We start from the raw sequence: 20,513 nt of genomic DNA on the forward strand, positions 1-20,513 counted from the left end.
TTTATAAATTTCACTAGTGGTTTATCAGAATATAAACATCTGATATATTACAATAAAACACTGGAAAGCATGAAATAAATGTTATCTCTTGCATGTCAAGTGCTGACATACTTTTTATGTTAAATATCAACGACTTCCTCTTCAAAATACATGTTATCTAAAACTTGTCAAATCTATGTGTGTTTTATTTTTTTCATCTAATCAGAGACTACAAACAAACATTTACAGTCTAACTTTCACTGTGCTCTACCATTCACAGTTAACAGAGTGATAAGTGTGTTGCACTTATTTTTGATGTTGAAACTGTAAAGTTTGTTTATAACCCAAGATAAGCTGAGGAACTAAATTCCAAATTTTTATTGCTGGTGTAACTTTTCTTGTACAATACATGCATTGATTTCTCGGGAAAAAACTCAACATTGTGGTACCTTTAACTAGTTGAAGTACAAAATAGTTTGAATGCATATCATTTGATTTATATCCTTCATGGAAAACTATGGTGCTCAGTGGAGTAATTTAACTACACAGTTAACTGAGTTAACTAAACAGTGAAATTACTTAAAAATAAGAACTCATAAATTGTGAAAGTTCTGTAACTCCTACCTTTTAACCAGAGATCATCTTTTAAAGCTTCTGCTAAGAGTGCTGCCCCTTGATCACCCATCATAGGATTATTGTTTATAGTGATTCTACGTATGCCGGGCATTCTGTCGAGATCTGGTCTCCGGTATCGCAAACTGTCACGCCATGCTTCATTATGCCGTCTAGTTCCCTGGTGCTGAAATTAACAAAATATTAACGAATTAAACAATTAGTTCACAATTACACAATATTCACAATTCCAGCCTCCACTGATAAGATTCCCTAATGCCATACACTTTACGAAAGGCTATGTATACATAATGGTCTCAAGCTGCATGCCTGCAGAGGTGTGACTAAAATACATGTAGTTAAGGAAATTCAAATTTGTAAACAGATTTAAAAAGTTCTTATTTGAAATGTTATGTGTGATTAGTGGCTAATTAATTATTATTTTGCAGTATTTATCACCATATTTCTACTGCCCGACTAACGTAAAGGTTATTTTTGCATATTTTGACCTCCTTTTGGTAATTTACTTGGATTATAAGTGCCATTTGGAGCATGTAAATATCTTTCTTTGTTCACTCCGAAATAATCTACTTTCAAATACATTTTAAAAAACTTCCATGAAAATTAGCTTGAATTTGGAGGCTGTGTGATGCTGTTTTAAATGACATCTTAAAGGGACTGGACCACTGGGGTTTAAAAGCCTAAAGACATAAAGTTTGAATTTCTTACATAAATAAGCTCCAGGGGCACTTAAAACAGACAGATATGCAAAGATAGTTAAGGAATATACTTAGAAATTAATTGAAAGTTGCATTTTTGTGGTTTTTTTTAGTCCAATTTGGATGAAAAGCATTGCAACGCTATTCAGTTTGGGGTTATTTTTAACAATTTGAATAATTATTCTAGAAAAAAAGGAGTGTACTAATGAACTGTAATTGTACACGAAGGTTTATAAATTATTGGTCTAAATCAACATCAAAATGGAACATTTATCTCAAAAAAATATTTTCAGTCCCACCATTGTCAAAATACATTCGTGGAGTCCCTTTAACCTCTTCCTGGCTAGGCAACTCTGTACAGTTTGTCCAGGCAATATAATATTGTAATATAGGCTGACTTAGTAATACTTTAAATTTTCATTCTGATGATCATGGACAATTCCAAACACAAAAAGCTGGACAACTCAATTTAAATATAAGAAGTCATTATGTATTTTTCAATACTAACAAGTGTTATTTATCCACCCCATCCCCTAACACCCAACCCCCACCCCCTAACACCGCCCTAAAAAAAGTTTTCCTTTTTAGCCAGACCAACGTTTAATATTTTGGCACATTTGCTGCAATCCATTCAAGCCCCAATGATAATCAAATATATAGTTTAAGTCTAACTTGGATTTTACTTATTATGTTTAACACCTACAAGAAAATCTTTTGTGTGAAAAAAGCCATAACCAGTAATGTAAACTGTACAATTGTAGAAATTAAATTACAAAACAGACAATCTTTACATATACATATTTCTCCCTTAGGGATTATTTCTATCAAATTGCTTTCATTCAAAGTTTGTGTTTCTGGCAGACAATTACTAATTGCCTGAAAGGCTTGGAATATCAAATTGTATTCTCAAATGGCCAGAATATAACTGGCTTGTTTTGAAATGTAATGGCTATTAGAAATACACCAGATATTCTGCTTTGAGGTAGAAGTGTCTTCAATTTGATGAAACATGCCAATTTATAGATACAAAATGATTATATTTGTTAGAGTAGAGAACAGTCTATGATATTTTAAAATTTTTCGTATGAACCTTCTTATCAATCTGTAACTTCAATCAATCAATACTTATAAGAGCTGACACACCTTCTTTTCAATGGGTAACTATGTATATATAAAACTATATAAATGTCATGATTATCCAATGAAAAGCAACGTTACAAACATGCTTACTTCCTTGAATTTACTATATACTCTACAGTCAACTTGGTTTACTCAGTTTTCCCTTTTTTTTTTGCTATTACGAATGGGGCGTTTTTTTGTTGTTGCTATTTTTTTATTATTAAAGAATGAATATTCAATTACATTTCTGTTAATCTGAACAACACAAAGATTGAAAACATTATGCCAACATGAAATAACATTTCATTAAAAATGAAACAACTCTGTCAATTGACTTTTGCAAACAGCTTTTCTATGAATTGGAATGATCAATAAAGCCCAATTGTTGTGCAAAATAAACACAGAAATGGCATCAATTATCTAGAATCAGGCCACAGTTTGCAAAACGTTTATTCAATTTAAATCCAATTTATTTTCCCAGTGGAAGCTCTATAAAGAATATAATTGCCACGCATTACAAATAGGGGTGATTAAAGCTGCATGCCTCCAGATGAGCCAAATATTTCAAGAAAATCAAACTTCAAGAAAATTGAACTGAGTTTTTAAGTAAAAATAAAGGATTCAAGGGAAATGAAAAATAATTTCAATGTTATGGAAGATTAATATGACCAATTTTTGCAGGGTTTTTTTTCCATCAAATATTTCTACTGTGTTACTAATGCAGTTAGGGCTACCTTTACATATTTTGACCCCGTTTTGGTAAATTACATGTGTTTAGTTTAAAGTCACACCAACACATTCTAGGCAATTAATGTCAACTGCAGGGCTTGCAAAACCTAATTTTGACATAAATTGTCCATTACAATCCGAAGCATTTCTTAACTGCGGGAACAATTGATTTTGCAACCACTCAACTGTCATAATTTTGATAGAAGAGGAAACAGAAAACTACAAATTTAATTTTGCTAGTCAATCACTTGGCATCTTTACTCTAATCACCTTAAGAAAAAAAATATCTAGTGAAAATTTAACCCTAGCCAATGTAATCACATTTTAACACCGTTTATCATTCTTTACTCAGAGTGCTTGATTAAGATCTTTAGAACAATTTTCTCTAGAACAAATTCTCAGACTCTCACTTAATCATGGCATAGAACTGATCAATATAAAGTCCTTGTTATATATTTATATAATTGAAAGCTTATTTAAAAGTTTGGTATCTGGAAAATTTCTCAGATGAAACATTAATTAGTTTGTTTTTTTGTCAACCTAGATATGTGGTTTATGGACTCACTTCAGTGGCCTGCAGGCAGTGTTTCTAAACATCTAAGAACACTTGATCAGTTTCTCACAAAATTATTCTGATCAGTTTTTCAAATATTTGTAATTATCTACTTCATAAAGTTTTCAAATCTCCAACATTTCGAGGGGAGTGGTTAAAGCCCTCTTTATCAAGGAGTTTCTGTTTATTTTTATAAATCACATATTTATCTTCTTATCTTACACTATGTTAGAAGTAAGATAAGAAGATAAATAGGTGATTTATAAAAAATAAACAGAAACTCCTTGATAAAGAGGGCTTTAACCCCTCAAAACATTGGTCCTCAGATTGAAAACTTTATGAAGTAGATAATTATGGATTAATTGTTTCCAGAATGATCTCATAAAAATCAGAACTCATAAAAATCAGAATATAACTTCAAATGTACTTATTTGTCTTTAATTATAAGCACACCATAAATTCTCCATTAGGTGACATTATAAGTCAGCTTCATATACATTAAAGGAACTCCACTTAGGTACAAAAGATAACAAGAGCTGTCCGTAAGACAGCGCGCTCGACTTTTTTATTGCTTGCCAATAAAAAAAGTTTTTGCAGTAAAAGGCAATACAAGAATCTCTGTATTTTTAAAGTGAACAATGGCCATGAGCATTAAGATATTTAGTGAAGAATTATTTTACTGAATTGTGTGATACCCTTGAACACTGCAGCAAAGTTTGAAATGTTTAAGTCAAAAGAGGGCTGGTAAGAAAGGAAAAAAAACTTTTTTAGTGCTTGCCTATAATACAAAACATTGACAGTTAAGGGCCATAATTCAAATAAAATCTTTGACAGAATTACCTTCTCCTGGACATGTTTGGGAATCATGATTGTAAACAAGTATTCCAACTTTCAAATTAATATCTCAAACAGTTCAGTCAAAAAGTGGACTGGTACTAAAAACTTAACCAAGATTCTAAGTCGATAAAAGGCCTTGATTTTTAAAACAAATCCTTGACAGAGTTACCTTCTCTTGCGTACAGATGGGGGTAATGATGTGAAATAGCATTAAAAGTTTCAAAGCAATATCTCAAAGGGTTAAGGCAATAAGTGGATTTTACCCATATTCAATGTATTTTCTAAGTCAAAAAGGGGCATAATTCTGTCAAAAACCTTGACAGAGTTATGTCCTCTTGTCTGTTGATGAAGGTCGTGATGGTAAAACAAGTATGGTCAGTTTCAAAGCAATACCTCCAATGGTTTTGAAATAAAGTGAGGTGGTACAAAAAACTTAACCAAGCTCAATACACTTTCTAAGTCAAAAAAGGGCCATAATTCTGTCAAAAACCTTGACAGAGTTATGTACTCTTGTCTGTAGATGGAGGTTATGATGGTGAACAAGTATGGTAAGTTTCAAAGCCATACTTGTAATACTTCTGAAATAAAGTGGGGTGGTACGAAAAACTTAACCAAGGTGTGACGCCGACGCCGACGCCGGGGCGAGTAGGATAGCTCCCCTTTTCATAGAAAAGTCGAGCTAAAAATTGAATTTCTTATATAGTTCAGCTGTCAGGGCCCTCAATCCAATTTGGGGGAAGCAGGTCGCTACCCTCAGCAGGGGGAATTTTAGTGTATGGGGGAATTTTCCTCTTTTTTTCATGATCAAATAACAAATAAACTTATTTAAACATCAGCTGTTTTTTTATTTACACGCATACTATTTTTTTAAAATCCCAAATAGGTTACACTAAACTGTTCAGAAGTGATTGATAAGATTTGAAGAAAAGTTTTTTTAACACCTTACACCATCAGATCTTTATGCTGCATAGCTTTCTTTATGATTCACCCCCCCCCCCCCCCCCAAATAAAAAAATAAAATAAAAATAAGCATTGTGAAACACATTCAGACAAATGTCTCCATTTCCACTAATATGAACAATACATAAACCTAAAGTAAATTCTATTCATAAACAACATTTTTAGTGTTCTAACACACCTTTTACTAAGACAAAGCTTCCTTTTCTTGACTTTGTATAACATTCGTAAAAATCGGCATCGCGAAAATATGTGACAAATGAAAATTTGTTTGTTTTCTGTTTACACATCCACAATTCTAGTTGTTTCCGATGTAAATTATATAAAATTAAATTGATTGTTTATTATAAGATTGTTTTTCATCAGTTATTTAATAAAGTATCATGAAAACAAAACTTACAAGTTTGTAATTTACGGCAAAATTTACCCTGGTTGATGTAACATTTTGAAGACAAAAAAATGATTTCATGAATAAACAATTTGAAATAAATTGTTGACGGGAATTGTGATTTTTTTCTGCATATTTCTGTTGAAATTTTAGCATTTTTACAGGATGAAAGGCCAATATGTGACGGTAGATTTTGAGGGGAAAAACAAACGGAAACGTGCAGACATGTACTGTACGATATTCCGCTTACAAAATAGACGTCAAATAGATTGATTTTAATTTTCAAAAACAACATTAGTTTTCATTTATCTCTTTAACACTTTATATGTTTTGAGGGGGAATTTTTACCTCTGTTAGGGGGAAAAAAACATACTATTTTGGTGGGGGACTGCGGCCGAATATCGGCCGCAGATTTGGTTGATCGAGGGCCCTGGCTGTTGAGGCACTTCAAAAAGAAAGATAAGAAAATACATAAGGAAATAAATTGAAAATCGTGTTTTGGTGTTATTATAACTCCGACTTAGTAAAAAGCATTGTAATGAAAACTTATTTCCAGACCCATAATGTTAAAAAAAAAAAAAAAAACGCAGTGGAGTCCCTTTAAGCAACAAATACAAATTCTTGCTGGAAAATCAAGATTTATAATAATATCTGCAGAGAGAAAAAAAATCAGAGAAATTTCTCGAAACCCGAGAACTCATTTACAATGACATGGATCTACTAACACCAGTAAATATTTATCAATAATTGAGGCATATTAAGTGTTAAAAGGAAGTCCAGAAATAACTTTCCTCAGAGAAATAATTGCAGGGAAGGAAAAATGTGTTGCATTAAAATGGCATGCTAAGATGAAATCTAGTTTAAGTGACAATTTTAAAATGTTGCTATATTGGAAACCACCTTATCAATTTATCTCAATTGTTTTAACTAGCTGAGTCAGGATTTTCATTTCCAAGTTGTTGTTTTTTTATTCCATTTTGTGAAAAGAAAAATAAGAAAATAAATTGCTTTGATACTTGAAGTTTATGCAGTTGAATTTTTTTTTTTTAATTATCACATCTTAGAAGATATATTCCATAAATGCAGGCATCAGGCATTTTTATTTTCTTCAAATCTTTGTTATATTAAGGGTCAACAGCTTTTTGGTTGTAACAGTAACAGTCATATGTCCGGCTTTACTGGTGGAGGAAGACCTAAGATGCCCTTCCATGCATTATTTCAGGCACAAACATGCACCTGAGTAGAACCACCAATATTTTGAGGAAAGACAATAACAAGAGGGCCATGATGGCCCTGAGGTCGCTCACCTGTATAAAGGCACGCGGAGCGGGGCCAGTTTAAACCCCAGGGCTTTTATTTGAACAAACTTGGAAGACACCCATTAGAAGATGTTTCACAATGTTAAGTTTTTACTACACACATATAATAAAAAAAACGATCTAAGAGACAGGGCCAATTTTAACCCAAGGGCTTTTATTTGAACAAACTTGGTAGACACGCATAAGAAGATGTTTCATGCTAAACATCTAAGCTCTAGCTCATTGGGTTTTTTTTTAAAGAAGATTTTTTAAGTTTTTACTATACACATGTAGTTAAAACCAATGACACCCCTGGGGCGGGGCCAATTTTGACCCCAGGGCTTTTATTTGAACAAACTTTGTAGACAATTACTAGAAGATAATTCATGCTTAATATCTAAACTCTAGCTATTCAGGTTTTTTCAAAGAAGATTTTTAAGTTTTTGCTATACAAATATAAGGAAAATCAATGACCCCCGGGGCTGGGCCAATTTTGACCCCAGGGCTTTTATTTGAACAAACTTGGAAGACACCAATAAGAACATGTTTCATGCTAAATATCTTAGCTCTAGCTCTTTGAGTTCTTTAAAAGAAGATTTTTTAAGTTTTTACTATATGCATATAGGGAAAATCAAACACCCCCTGGGGCGGGGCCAATTTTGACCCCAGGGCTTTTATTTGAACAAACGTGGTAGACACTCATTAGAATATGTTTCATGCCAAATATCTTAGCTCTAGCTCTTTGGGTTCTTTAAAAGAAGATATTTTAAGTTTTTATAATATGCATTTAGGGAAAATCAAAGACCCCCTGGGGCGGGGCCAATTTTTACCCCAGGGCTTTTATTTGAACAAACTTGGAAGACACTCACTAGAAGATGTTTCATGCTTAATATCTAAACTCTAGCTATTTGGGTTTTTTCAAATAAGATTTTTTAAGTTTTTGCTATACACATATAAGGAAAATCAATGACCCCCGGGGCGGGGCCAATTTTGACCCCAGGGCTTTTATTTGAACAAACTTGGTAGACACCCATTAGAACATGTTTCATGCTAAATATCTTAGCTCTAGCTCTTTGGGTTCTTTAAAAGAAGATATTTTAAGTTTTTATAATATGCATATGGGGAAAATCAAAGACCCCCTGGGGCGGGGCCAATTTTGACCCCAGGGCTTTTATTTGAACAAACTTGGTAGACACTCATTAGAAGATGTTTCATGCCAAATATCTAAGCTCTAGCTCTTTGGGTTTTTTAAAAGAAGATATTTAAAGTTTTTTTCTTTTGGTTGCCATGGCAACCAGAGTTCTGCATGGAATTAAATTCTTTGAACAATTTTTAAAGGTGACCACCAAAGGAACATTCCTGTGAAGTTTGGATGAAATTGGCTTAGCGGTTTATGAGGAGATGTCATTTAAAGTAAAAGTTTACGGACGGACGCCGGACGAAAAACGATCACAAAAGCTCACCCTGTCACTTTGTGACAGGTGAGCTAAAAATGCAACAAGTTCCAGACAAGGAGTGACGTTTTGCAAATTCTCTTCTAGTTTTTTCTAACATTCCCATTTAATTTTAACCATTAACACTAGGGAATAAAATACCCAGGCAATGGAAAAGACTCAATGAAGGCAATGATTTATGTATTGTACTAAAAAAGGGGTAATAAAATCTGTTAAATTGAGACTGCCAGACAAAATAAAAGTGAAAATGCTAAATAATGAAAACATAGAACATGAAATCTAAGATACCTTTCAGACGTTTTTTGTAACTTATCATACTTATCAAATGAAGGAAGCACCAGACAACCGTCTAACAGAATGATGTTAAGACTAATTTAACAACTTGGAAATTGCACATATATCAAATGATAATTGTAACTGGGCAAGTGTGAGAGCACATTGCAAGGTGTTTACTTGAATGTGTGCGATGTCAATGTTTTATTAACTTACAAAGCAAGACCAGCCTACAATTTCCCTACAGTCTGAACAAACCAGTCTACATTTAAAAAATTATGTCCCTACAGCCTACAATTCCATCTATAATTTCTTGCAGCATGGGGCAGTTTAAACCTATCTATTTTAGCTTTTAGCCTAATGGTAGCAACAGATTTTACCCATTCAGCCAGGGCTGACCAAGATCAGTTAGAACATCTGTGCAGTTTGATTATGTTGGAAGCTATAACCTTACTCAGTTACTGAAACACTCAAATACTTCCTGGGAACAGCCACCGGTACTAAGCAATGCAGTGTAATTAAAGTTTCTTGCTCAAAGAAACAACCGGATGCCCCATGACGAGGCTTGAACCCACACAACCAGGATTCCAGCAATGCTAGATTTCCTTCCTATATAAAGAATGGAGATAAGCACCAATGATGATTTATTAAACAAGTAAAAAATACAAACTTATGTCTGCAAGAAATTCCTTGTGCTAGTGTAAAGTTACTACCAAAACATAAAATTGCAATAAATAAATACAAGCCCAAGTAGAATACTCAAGGTACCCATTTGTGAACAATTTTATGCTACAGACAGCTAAAAAACATATCATAAACTTTCCAAAACAAAAAAATATCAACAAAACTAGTATGCAACAATGGTAAACAAAGGCAAAATAAAATAACTCAACATATGGCTTATTTTCCATAGATCTAAAATACAAAAAAAATAGAACATGTATAAAGTAAAAGAGGCCACAGGGAAATCTATGTTATTCCTAAATGTTCACGTTTTGAAGATTTACACTGCTCCCTCATCTGTAGAATGTGACATGTTAAATGCCATCTTTTAATGTAATTTCACTCCCAAAACTCTCCTAAATCTATTGAACAAAGATTAAAGTCTGGCATTTGAAAATGTGTGCTAAATAAATCAATTTTAGAGGAATAAAATTTGACAGTTCTCATTAATTTGACGTGTCACAAAAAAGGAGGAAATTTCATTTATCAAAACTAATTGGGCGATGCACTTTACAGAAGGAAATGGGAGTAGCACAAACTAAAATTACTGTCTACAGGTCTCTATATTGATCTAGATTTATAAAGGAATGATATTTTCATGTTTTAAAATCATCTAGAACCGAAACAGCCATCCAGATGTTCGGATCGTTGTTGTATTATTAGTTGGCTGATATAACGTAAGCATTTTTTGCAACCCTTTTCAGACTGTAATGATGTGTGATATTTATACCTGACATGTAATTATTGATTTTTTTGTGGTCCGCAGAGATTATAATGTGTATTGTCAAACTAAGGTATGATATAGAGGTGTCAACCCATGTCTATGGAATATCTCAACAAATGCATTTATCACATTTTATGACAAGTCTTTCATCTCATTATTCTGAAATATTTTATACAAATATCCGGATCTGAAAATCGGCTCCGAACACCGATTCGTGATGTGAACTTTCATATATCTGGACTCCAAATGACATCCCTACTAGACTATCCCCTACCCAAACTCCCAGCCCATTAAACAGTATTACTTATGTCTACCATACCATTGACAGATTTAAAACATAAAGCATGTAAGATCAATAATCTGAAGTGTTGATCAGTGAGTGTTATATTGCTTATCAATAATTTCAAGACCCAACAATGCTTGTAAATCTGTGAGGTTTGTGATGAGAAACAAAGATAATATGAATCTTACACTGGCTGCCGGTACAGACCGGAAAATCTAGCTCGAGGGTGACTGTTAACGGCGTTAACGAGGCTCTGCCGAGTTTCCACTAAACAGTTACCCGAGAGCTAGATATTCCTGTCTGTACCAACAGTCGGTGTTTGATTCTTTTTCTTGAATATTACTTGTCAATTATTTTTGGAACAGAAATTATGAAAACTGATATTCTAATTACGCACTTTTTTCTTATAGTAGCGTATGAACATACAACTTCATTCATAACGGAAAAATGACGTCATCCTAAGAACGCGATTCATTCATAAAAGGCGCGTGTCAATGACGTCATTTAAAACACGCGACTCGTCTTACATGGGGGGTGTAAGACAGAGTTTTATAGCACCGGTGAAAACGGTAGATAATCCTGTCTGATATGCAAGAAAATACAGTCAACTCTCGTTATCTCTAAGTAATCAGGACCATTCAACAAATTCTCGAGATAACGAAATGTCCACATAAAAGTGTAAGGGTTTGAACCAGATAGAAAATGATATTTACAAAAGATATGTGCATTCTTAAAGTCAAATAAGCTAAAAATGATATCTCCATTTCTTGTTTTCCGAGCCTTTTGTATCAAGATAATGAAATATAGAGAAAAGCGATGTCGAGATAATGATAGTTGAATGTAATCTGTCTGCAGTAAAACAAAACAATCACCCAATAAGAGACAAATTATTAACATCATCCCCCAGTGCAGAAACAGGTTAACTCCTATCAAATTATACAAGGAGTTAATATATTACTACACCAAGATGAAGATATATATTGTTCTTGCAATACATTTATTACAATATATCATTATATGTACAATCAAACTTATCATGTAAATGTGAAAAAACAAGATAGGAAAGTGCTTAACCCTTTTCTGGCTTTTTATCCAAAATGGACTTGTCTATATTTCAATCTGAACCTTTTCCAGCTACAAGACCCTTAGCATAAACTGGGGAAAAAATAATCAGCATTTTGGGAAATAAAAGAAAAAAAATAAGTTAATAAACTACCTTTCGCATGTGTTCATATAACCTGTTAGCTTTTTATTAGAATCAAATAAAAGTAGTTAAATTTTTCTCAGAAAAATTCTTTAAAATCATGCAGTTTTCCTCCAAAAAATTGAATTTACATCAAGTTTTTTTTCTTCACCTTTTGCAAATATAACATGTAATTTTCCCCCAAAATTAAGGGCAGGACTGCTTCCCCAACCCGTAAAAAAAAAGCCCTGTCAGAAACAATGCTAAAATTTTAATTTTATACCATTACTTATAAAAATCTTATTCAAATACCAAACTGATTTCAAAACCTCTATATTCATAACCAATTGAAATAATTTCAAATTTGATCTTTCCCTTCATCATATATTTTTCAGTTATTCAAGTAAAATGATCAAGGAAAATCTTGAAAATAAATTTGATGTCCTTCATCACTAAGTCACTGATATGCTTTAACATAAGGGAGACTAATATGTAAAATATTTTTCACTGTCAATCCACAGTTATCTCTCTTATGAAAAGACAAATAACTTTGTAACCAAAAATCATGTTCATAGAATTTGAAACTGAATCAACTGGAAAAATAGCTAAAAACAGCAATTATAACAGCTAAACTTTTTCTTCAAAACAAACAAGCTAAAAATGTAATTTCATCGGGGAATTTATTATAAACTTATACATAAAAACAAAATGTAAAACAATATACATGAATACTAAACTGCAAAGCCATTTCTTGCCATAATAGGCGAAACATAAAATGCATAATTCTTATATTTTACCTTGATAACTTTAGCCAGGGAGTCAGCACCTTTTGATGTCAAACTACACCCAGTGAAATTAACTGAGTTGATAGAAGTGGAATTCTTGATTCCCTTGCATACAACTGAAACATAGTAAAACAGGGAAGATATAAAGGATATTGCATGAGTATAAGTTTAATACTGAATTTATTGGATGAGTTGAATAAAACTATATTGTGCGAGCCTCTGGCTAGCATGATATTGCTTTATTCAACGAGTTTGGTAAATTCAGTAATGAACTTATACTAATTTAATATTCTATCTATCACATACTAAATATAAAGACTGTTTAAAGCGAAAACGGGTCATTTCTCATTGACGCGCCTATAGTGTATAATACTTACATTTAGCATGTCTTTACACTGTGTTAATATAACGCAAATGACATCATGTCAACCTAAATGCACAGCTGTGCAATACCATTTTTTACAGATTCACGAAAGCGACACATATATGTGATAAGTAACCTTTAAATTCCACATAGCTATTTTCGATCATAACAAAGCAATCTAAAATGTAGGTCCTAGGCATAAGCGTTCTTTGGTTTTTGTTTGGAAACCGTTTTTACCTACAAGGTCAATGTGACCTTGACCTTTGATCTCAAAATCAATATGGCTCATTTTCTGGTCATGAACAATCATCCTATCATCCTATCAAGTTTGAAGTCCCTAGGTTCTTTAGTTATTGATCGAAAACCATTTTTACCTACAAGGTGACTTTGACCTTTGACCCCTTGACCCCAAAATCAATAGGAGTCATTTATTGGTTATGAATAATCATCCTCTTAATTTTGAAGACGCTAGGCCTAAGCGTTCTTAAGTTATTGATCAGTAACTGTTTTTTCCTTCAGGGTCAATGTAAGGTCAGTGACCTTGACCATTGACCCCAAAATCTATAGTGGTTATCTACTGCTCATGAACAATCATCCTACTGAGTTTGAAGATCTTAGGCCTAAGTGTTCTTTAGTTATTGATCGGAAAACTTTTTTACCTACAAGGTCAATGTGACCTTGACCCATTGACCCCAAAATCAATAGTGGTCATCTACTGGTCATGAACAATCATCCTACTAAGTTTGAAGATCTTAGGCCTAAGCGTTCTTTAGTTATTGATCTGAAACCATTTGGTCTACGGACCAACTGACCTACCGACCGACAGACAAATGCAAAGCAATATACACCCTCTTCTTTGAAAGGGAGGGCATAATAATTCAAAAACTGTGGGATACCAGTTAATATACATACTGTCTAGTCCTGCGTCACCTATTCTGCAATATTCTAAAGACAGATGATTCATTGTGCTGTTCTTCACCAATCCCTGAAATTACATTAACAAGAAAATGAAAACTTAAATGTATTCAGTAAGTTGTGACATTTCGTCCCATTGTATTTCTATGGATTAACAAATTGATAATGATTGGGCAGGTGTTCAGTCACAGGAAAACTGTAAAGGTCATATTCGGATTTTCAAGTTTAACTGATGGAGGAAGACTAAGGTTCCCAGACATGCTTTATTACAGGCACAGACTTCCCGAAAGTTAAAACAAGAGCTGGTGGTAGGACAGCAACGCCCGACTATTCTTAGTGCTTGATAGTAAAAAAAGCCTTGATGAAAAGGCAAATTTTTTCTTTAAATCCATATTACAGTTATAGGCCTTGGAGAGAGTCCTATTATGCTCTCAAAGAAGAGTATAAAATTTCAACATGTTTCAAAGCCTTATGTCAATGAATTTTGAAAATATTTGAGGTATTACAAAAACTTTAATGTAAATTCTAAGTCGAAAAAGGGCCATAATTCTGTCAAAATGCTTGATAGAATTACCACCTCCTGTCTACATGTTGGGGTCATGATGGTGAACAAGTGTGCAAAGTTTCAAAGCCATATGTCAATGGACTTTGAAAATATTTAAACTATTACAAAAACTTTAACGTAAATTCTAAGTCGAAAAAGGGGCATAATTCTGGCCAAATGCTTGATAGAGTTACCTCCTCCTGTCTACAGGTTGGGGTCATGATCCATATGTCAATGAACTTTGAAAATATTTGAACTATTACAAAAACTTTAACGTAAATTCTAAGTCGAAAAGGGGGCAAAATTCTGTCAAAATGCTTGATAGAATTACCACCTCCTGTCTACATGTTGGGGTCATGATGGTGAACAAGTGTGCAAAGTTTCAAAGCCATATGTCAATGGACTTTGAAAATATTTAAACTATTACAAAAACTTTAACGTAAATTCTAAGTTGAAAAAGGGGCATAATTCTGGCCAAATGCTTGATAGAGTTACCTCCTCCTGTCTACAGGTTGGGGTCATGATGTGAACAAGTGTGCAAAGTTTCAAAGCCATATGTAAATGGACTTTGAAAATATTTAAACTATTACAAAAACTTTAACATAAGTGGTTACGTCAACGCCGACACCGACACTCGGGTGACTACAATAGCTCTACTGTCTTATTCTTATCGAATAGTCGAGCTAAAAAAGTGTCAGACATTTGGTCTGGCAAACCATGAAAATTTGTCAGACCAAAAACAAATTCTGTCAGACCGAATAAAATTTATCAAAATCAAAGTAAACTTGTGTTTGTATTTCTAAGACAATTTTCGGTTTTAATTTTTTGCCATTTTCTCCTCCCTGTCATACACGAAAGATTCACAGTCCTGCTTCCATTTTTCATTAAATTTTGTCTCAGGTCTATTCTTTTCATCCCTTTACCGCTGTTCTGCACGCTCCTCTAAAGTAGATTTTCGTTTTTTCCCAGGTTTGCCACCTTAAGCGACACCATTTTGTATACATTTGACTTGAATAAAAGCTGGACAGTCAGACTGATCCGGGAATAAAAAATCGTCAGACCGTATCAAAATTTATCGGACATGTCCATGGGACCGACGTATTTTGGGAAGTCTGCAGGCATAAGTTGACCACAGAGAAGAACCACTGACATCCTTTAAGCTTGATGTAAACCATCATCACATAAAATAATCCAAAGTCCCTGGTGGGATTTGAACCCAGTGGTGAGGAGCAAAATGTTTTCAAGCCAATGACCTTAACCATTCAGCTACAAAGGCTCCAAGAAACTGGGGGAGTGATACTCTAAATGTAGGCACTTGAATATAACAACCTGTTTACCAAAGGCCCAAGTGGATGAGAATGCCTCTAAACATTGGGACAAAGGGGTTCGAGCCCTAATGGGATCGTGACAATGTTTCCCCATATATCATTACTCGTAAGTGGTTGTGCGAGTTCAAACCCAGTCAGGGGCAAGCCGTTGTTTCCCTGAGCAAGAAACGTTACATTCATTGCTTAATACTGGTTGGTCACAGGAACGGATTGGAAAGTGTTCAACTAAACTTACAGCTTTTAACAAAATCATACTAAAATTGGATAACTATAAGATGCATAAATTGTTACTTGCTCATAAGGACATTTCAAAGTTCTGGGGAAAATCCACACGGCCTCGGCAGTAAAGATCAAATGATCAAGTCAAAAACTTTAACCATTTAGCTTTTGTAAGGTGAACGAAAGTCGTCGACAGGTGACTGTTGGTGTACTATTTCAGGCATGAGCTTACACAAAAGTAGAACCACAAAATTTTTTTATACAAAACAAATAACTCTCTCGTTAGAAATGTTTCAACATCTCACTCTCTTTGAGAATGGAACTCGTGGCAAAGTAAAGGGAAAACATTTTTAAAACGCTTCTTTAAACCTAAATGATAAATCTGCTGAAATTCCTTAAATGGACTTGTCAGCCTTACATTCCTGAACTGTTCAGTATTAATATGGGGGGATATTAACATAAAAATTTTAAATTGACCAGCCAATGGGATAGAGCCTGGTCAGACTTACAGGGTATGTACAGACTGGCCTAGCTTTATACTGATGGCAAAGACTATGGGGGTTTAACAGGACATTTTTCCTTCTATAACAGGGGTCCATGTTCGGCGGCCGGCCCCTTCACATTTCAGAATTGAACTTTTTTCACAAGGCGGCAGAAAAAAATTCACAATTTCAAAAGAAATTGCACAAAATACCGGGACTTTGTCTTCGAAATTAATTGTTAACATTATTGGCGTGAATAGTATGTCATTTTTTTTCAAAATTTTATGACATATCGCGCTTTCTTTCACAAAATGAACAGGCCCAGACCCCTTAACAATTTTAACAAAAAAATGCCCTGAATTTAATCATGAAATTAACTGACCTTCATCAGTGTTGTCAGGTCCCTCTCTCTCAGTGGTAAACCCTGTAGCTCAAGACATGTTAGATTTGGTGTCACACCTAGACACTCCTTTAATGCTTTACACATTCTATATGTAATCTCTTTAGATCTCACAGATGGTGTTTTACGTTTCTCTATCAATGCTCTCTTCTCTAAAACAAGTAAAACAAATATTCAAAATATAATGTCAATGGGTTTAAAGTCGGTGCTAGGGAGCGTGGACGGTAACTTACACTTTTCCAGTACCGTCTGTGAGCAGACTCAAGCAAACCGGGCCTGCAACATATACAATTTCAGTCATTGAATTTAGCATTGGCCCGGTGGCCTATGGCCAGTGAAAATTAGTTTGGGCCAGTATAAATTTTAAGAAAATTTAGTTAAATATATAGTAGAATAAATTCAAAACTGAAATTCGGGCCAGTTAATTCAAAATCTTAAAGTCAACAACTGCAATTTTATTATTTTGATCATTCTTCATGAATTCCGTTTTCCCTATTTTCCATTTGCTTAACTTTTATCCTCTAAAATAACTTACATAGAATTTTCGGAATTTCCGTCTTTTTTTTAGATTGAACAAAACTTTTCTCGGGGAAATTCTTAAATATGTACCAACTGAAAAGCGAACAATTTAGATCATGATCAAATGGCATCCACTAGGACTCTTGATCTGCACTGGTTGCATGGTTAGATTCAGTTGCTGTCAGAAGGCTAGGAGTTTAATAAAAGATCCTGTATGTTGTAATTAAGGTTTTATACCACATTTAACTTTTTAAGTGAAATTTTATATATGTATATAATTTTGCTTCTATAACAATTTTCAAAGAATATTCAACATATGTACTGCAAATATTTTTCCACATTATATGTAATTATTTAAGTATATGCATTCATTTCTTATTGAAAAATTTGACTTAGACACTATAGAAAATAAATTTCTAATTACCTCCCTTTATTAACATGAAATGTAAATTTGGTAATATCTTTACAAATAATGCTTTCTTGGAACTTACAATAATGATAAATCTTTGAGCATCATATTTATAATATAAAACCACAAAAAATTGAGTTACAGGATCTTTAAAGGTTTTATTTGGTTGTCTGTAATTGGGAAAATACTTGTATCTTAAGCTGTCATTGATTATATCTGAAGCATTTTGATAATGTATGGATATCAGAAGGTTTTTATTTTTATCTGAGGCAACAGATGTGCCATCAAAAACAACCAATTTGGCCAAGGATCAAGGGGGATAATCTACAGGCTGAAAATACAACCAATTTTAACAGCATTTCAACCAATGACAAGGACCATCAATCTGTTAATAATGAAAACCCAGTATTGGATGAAAAATATTGATAATATATTGAGTGTCTTTTTGCTATACTTAACTTTCACATGAAACAAGAAGAGTTTAACAAGCACAAATGCCATATTAGATTAACTTTATACAGACCTTATACAGTTTCATTATTATATGTCGGGCATAAAAAAGTAAATATGCTTACCATTTTCATCAGAGGGTGGTGTATAATAACTTCTTATGGCTACAAACTCTAGACTTTTGTTGATTCTTAATGTGTTTAATACTGGCATCCAGTCATTTGCTCTGTAACATATTTTATATACATATTCACCTTGTAGGAAGTATTCAGTGATTTTTCTCACTTAATTGGGAAGAGGCCTGAGCCTCTTGATTTTGGGAAAAATTATCGCTACAATTGCTGATTTGGGAAGTAAAAAGCTGGTTTAAGTTCAGATTTTTGGGAAAACTGCATGATTTTAAAGAAAATTTCAATTGGGAAGAGGCCTTTTTTCGGAGTCTGTTATATAAGTAGGAAAATCACTGGTATTGCTTGTCAAAAAAGAACGTTTAAAGACACATTCACCAGTATCATAAATTTATACATGTGGTAATCATTTACTGTTCTGGTGGTGGGAAATTACATGTTATGTGCTTCATCCTGCCCGCCACATACGGTTCAGGAAGATATTTGATAGACTTATCTAACTTCTGTGCCACAGGTAGATTGCTATCTACTAATTGCCAAAAAGCAACAGAAGAAAAAGATGGCTCTGCACCTGAGTTCATGTAATTGGCCAATGAGTAACTTTTTTAAATCAAAACCAGACAAAAAAATAGAAACTTTTCTAAAAATAAAAATAGAAGCATTTCTGGGGCATAATGGGCCTTTAACACAAAGCTTTACTCCTAACAAAATTTTTAATTTACCTGATTCTATCTCCATTTAGATCTAACACACCTTGTGAAAGGTGAGCTTTCACTGCTGGCAATGGACATGAATCTTGTAGAGCACATAAATTATCGTAGTGTGTTTCAAAGTCATACGCCCCTCTCTGACGTACCTGCACACTCTCGATCATTGTGATCTATACACAATCTGCACTCTTCTGAAATAAAAGTTTAACACCATGATTAATATCTGCAATAAAGTTTATTAACTAGTCAAATGTACCCACAGTCTTAAACAGTGGTATAGTATTTGACATTTATTTTTATAAATCTGAATGAATTATTTGCTTTTGCTGTTATGTTGTTTATATGATTGGTCAAAGATAGATCTTTACTAATTGTTACACCTAAATATTTTGCAGCCTCAGTGGCAGATGTGTTTGTTTGGGTTTTAAGCCACACCAACACAGTACAGGTCATATAGCGACGTTCCAGCTTTACAGATGAAGGAAGTCATCAGGTGCCCTTCCTTGCATTATTTCAGGCCCAAACTGACACCTGAGTAGAACCACCGATGCTCCAAAAGCAAGCTGGATACAGGAAGATGTGTAACCGGCTAAATAGTTCAGTCAGAGGAGCTGTGGAATGTTAATGCGCGGGTCCTGCTTTTTTGACTTCTGATCAAGCTGTACATTTTCCCATCCCTATCAGAATTGTTAAATAAAGTTATCATACATGCAGTAGAACTACGCTGTCATGGTAAAACATTGGGCACAGTTATAAAACAAAGAAACAAACAATAAGATTGCCAGCTCCCTTTAAATAAAGTTTAGTTTATTTTGTTTTGCAAGGCAGATAGAAAAAGGGGATAAACAAGAAAAACGCATTAAAAATAAGTTAATTATACAACTAAATGAACGTTTGAATACTGGTTATAACTAGCAAACATTAAATTGGTGAGAATTAGTGGTCATGTTGACATTTTGCATATGAAAATGTACGAAAACATCCGAGATTTCCGCATAAAATTTCATGCTTGTGCTCGTTTTGTAAACTTTCAATGGGAATTGCAAATGTTTGCAAACGTTTCGAAGCATAATTACTTCAAAAGTTGGACATATTTGTTAATAAAAAGAAATCAGGTGCTACTGATCTGACATAAGTTTTAATTTACATGTTAAATACTCGGTAACTAGGCCTTAGTTTCTTGTAAACTATCTTTGAAATCCCAGGAAATGGCGCTTCAGCGGAAGTGTAATAACCGAAATGAAACGAACTTGGAGAGTGAGGCGAACTGGTTTTTATTAACGGATTATAACAACTAATGACAAGGTGTCATGAAGTCAAATTTCATATTTTGTCGCTAATAATACTGATTAAAGAATTATATAATGAGATTATTATCATTATTTGATTTACTACCAAACTGCATTTATCTTCCGATGTTTATTAATTC

General features: G+C 33.6%; 1 protein-coding gene across 1 annotated transcript in view; it reads right to left on the minus strand.

Annotated features, from left to right (window-relative positions):
* LOC132732005 (centrosomal protein of 78 kDa-like) overlaps positions 1-20,313 on the minus strand; it is a 41,934-nt gene extending 21,621 nt beyond the window's left edge. Inside the window, exons 1-7 of the mRNA XM_060718341.1 lie at positions 20,232-20,313; positions 19,097-19,275; positions 18,372-18,472; positions 16,851-17,020; positions 13,893-13,965; positions 12,629-12,732; positions 604-778 (exon numbers count right to left, since the gene is read on the minus strand). Coding sequence (XP_060574324.1) covers positions 604-778; positions 12,629-12,732; positions 13,893-13,965; positions 16,851-17,020; positions 18,372-18,472; positions 19,097-19,248 — 775 coding nt within the window. The 5' untranslated portion in view covers positions 19,249-19,275; positions 20,232-20,313. The remainder of the gene's footprint in view (positions 1-603; positions 779-12,628; positions 12,733-13,892; positions 13,966-16,850; positions 17,021-18,371; positions 18,473-19,096; positions 19,276-20,231) is intronic.
* Positions 20,314-20,513: the final 200 nt, after the last annotated feature.

The sequence above is a fragment of the Ruditapes philippinarum genome, unplaced genomic scaffold (genome assembly GCF_026571515.1).
Source record: "Ruditapes philippinarum isolate M1 unplaced genomic scaffold, ASM2657151v2 ctg2340_1_1_1_1, whole genome shotgun sequence".
Taxonomy (NCBI): domain Eukaryota; kingdom Metazoa; phylum Mollusca; class Bivalvia; order Venerida; family Veneridae; genus Ruditapes; species Ruditapes philippinarum.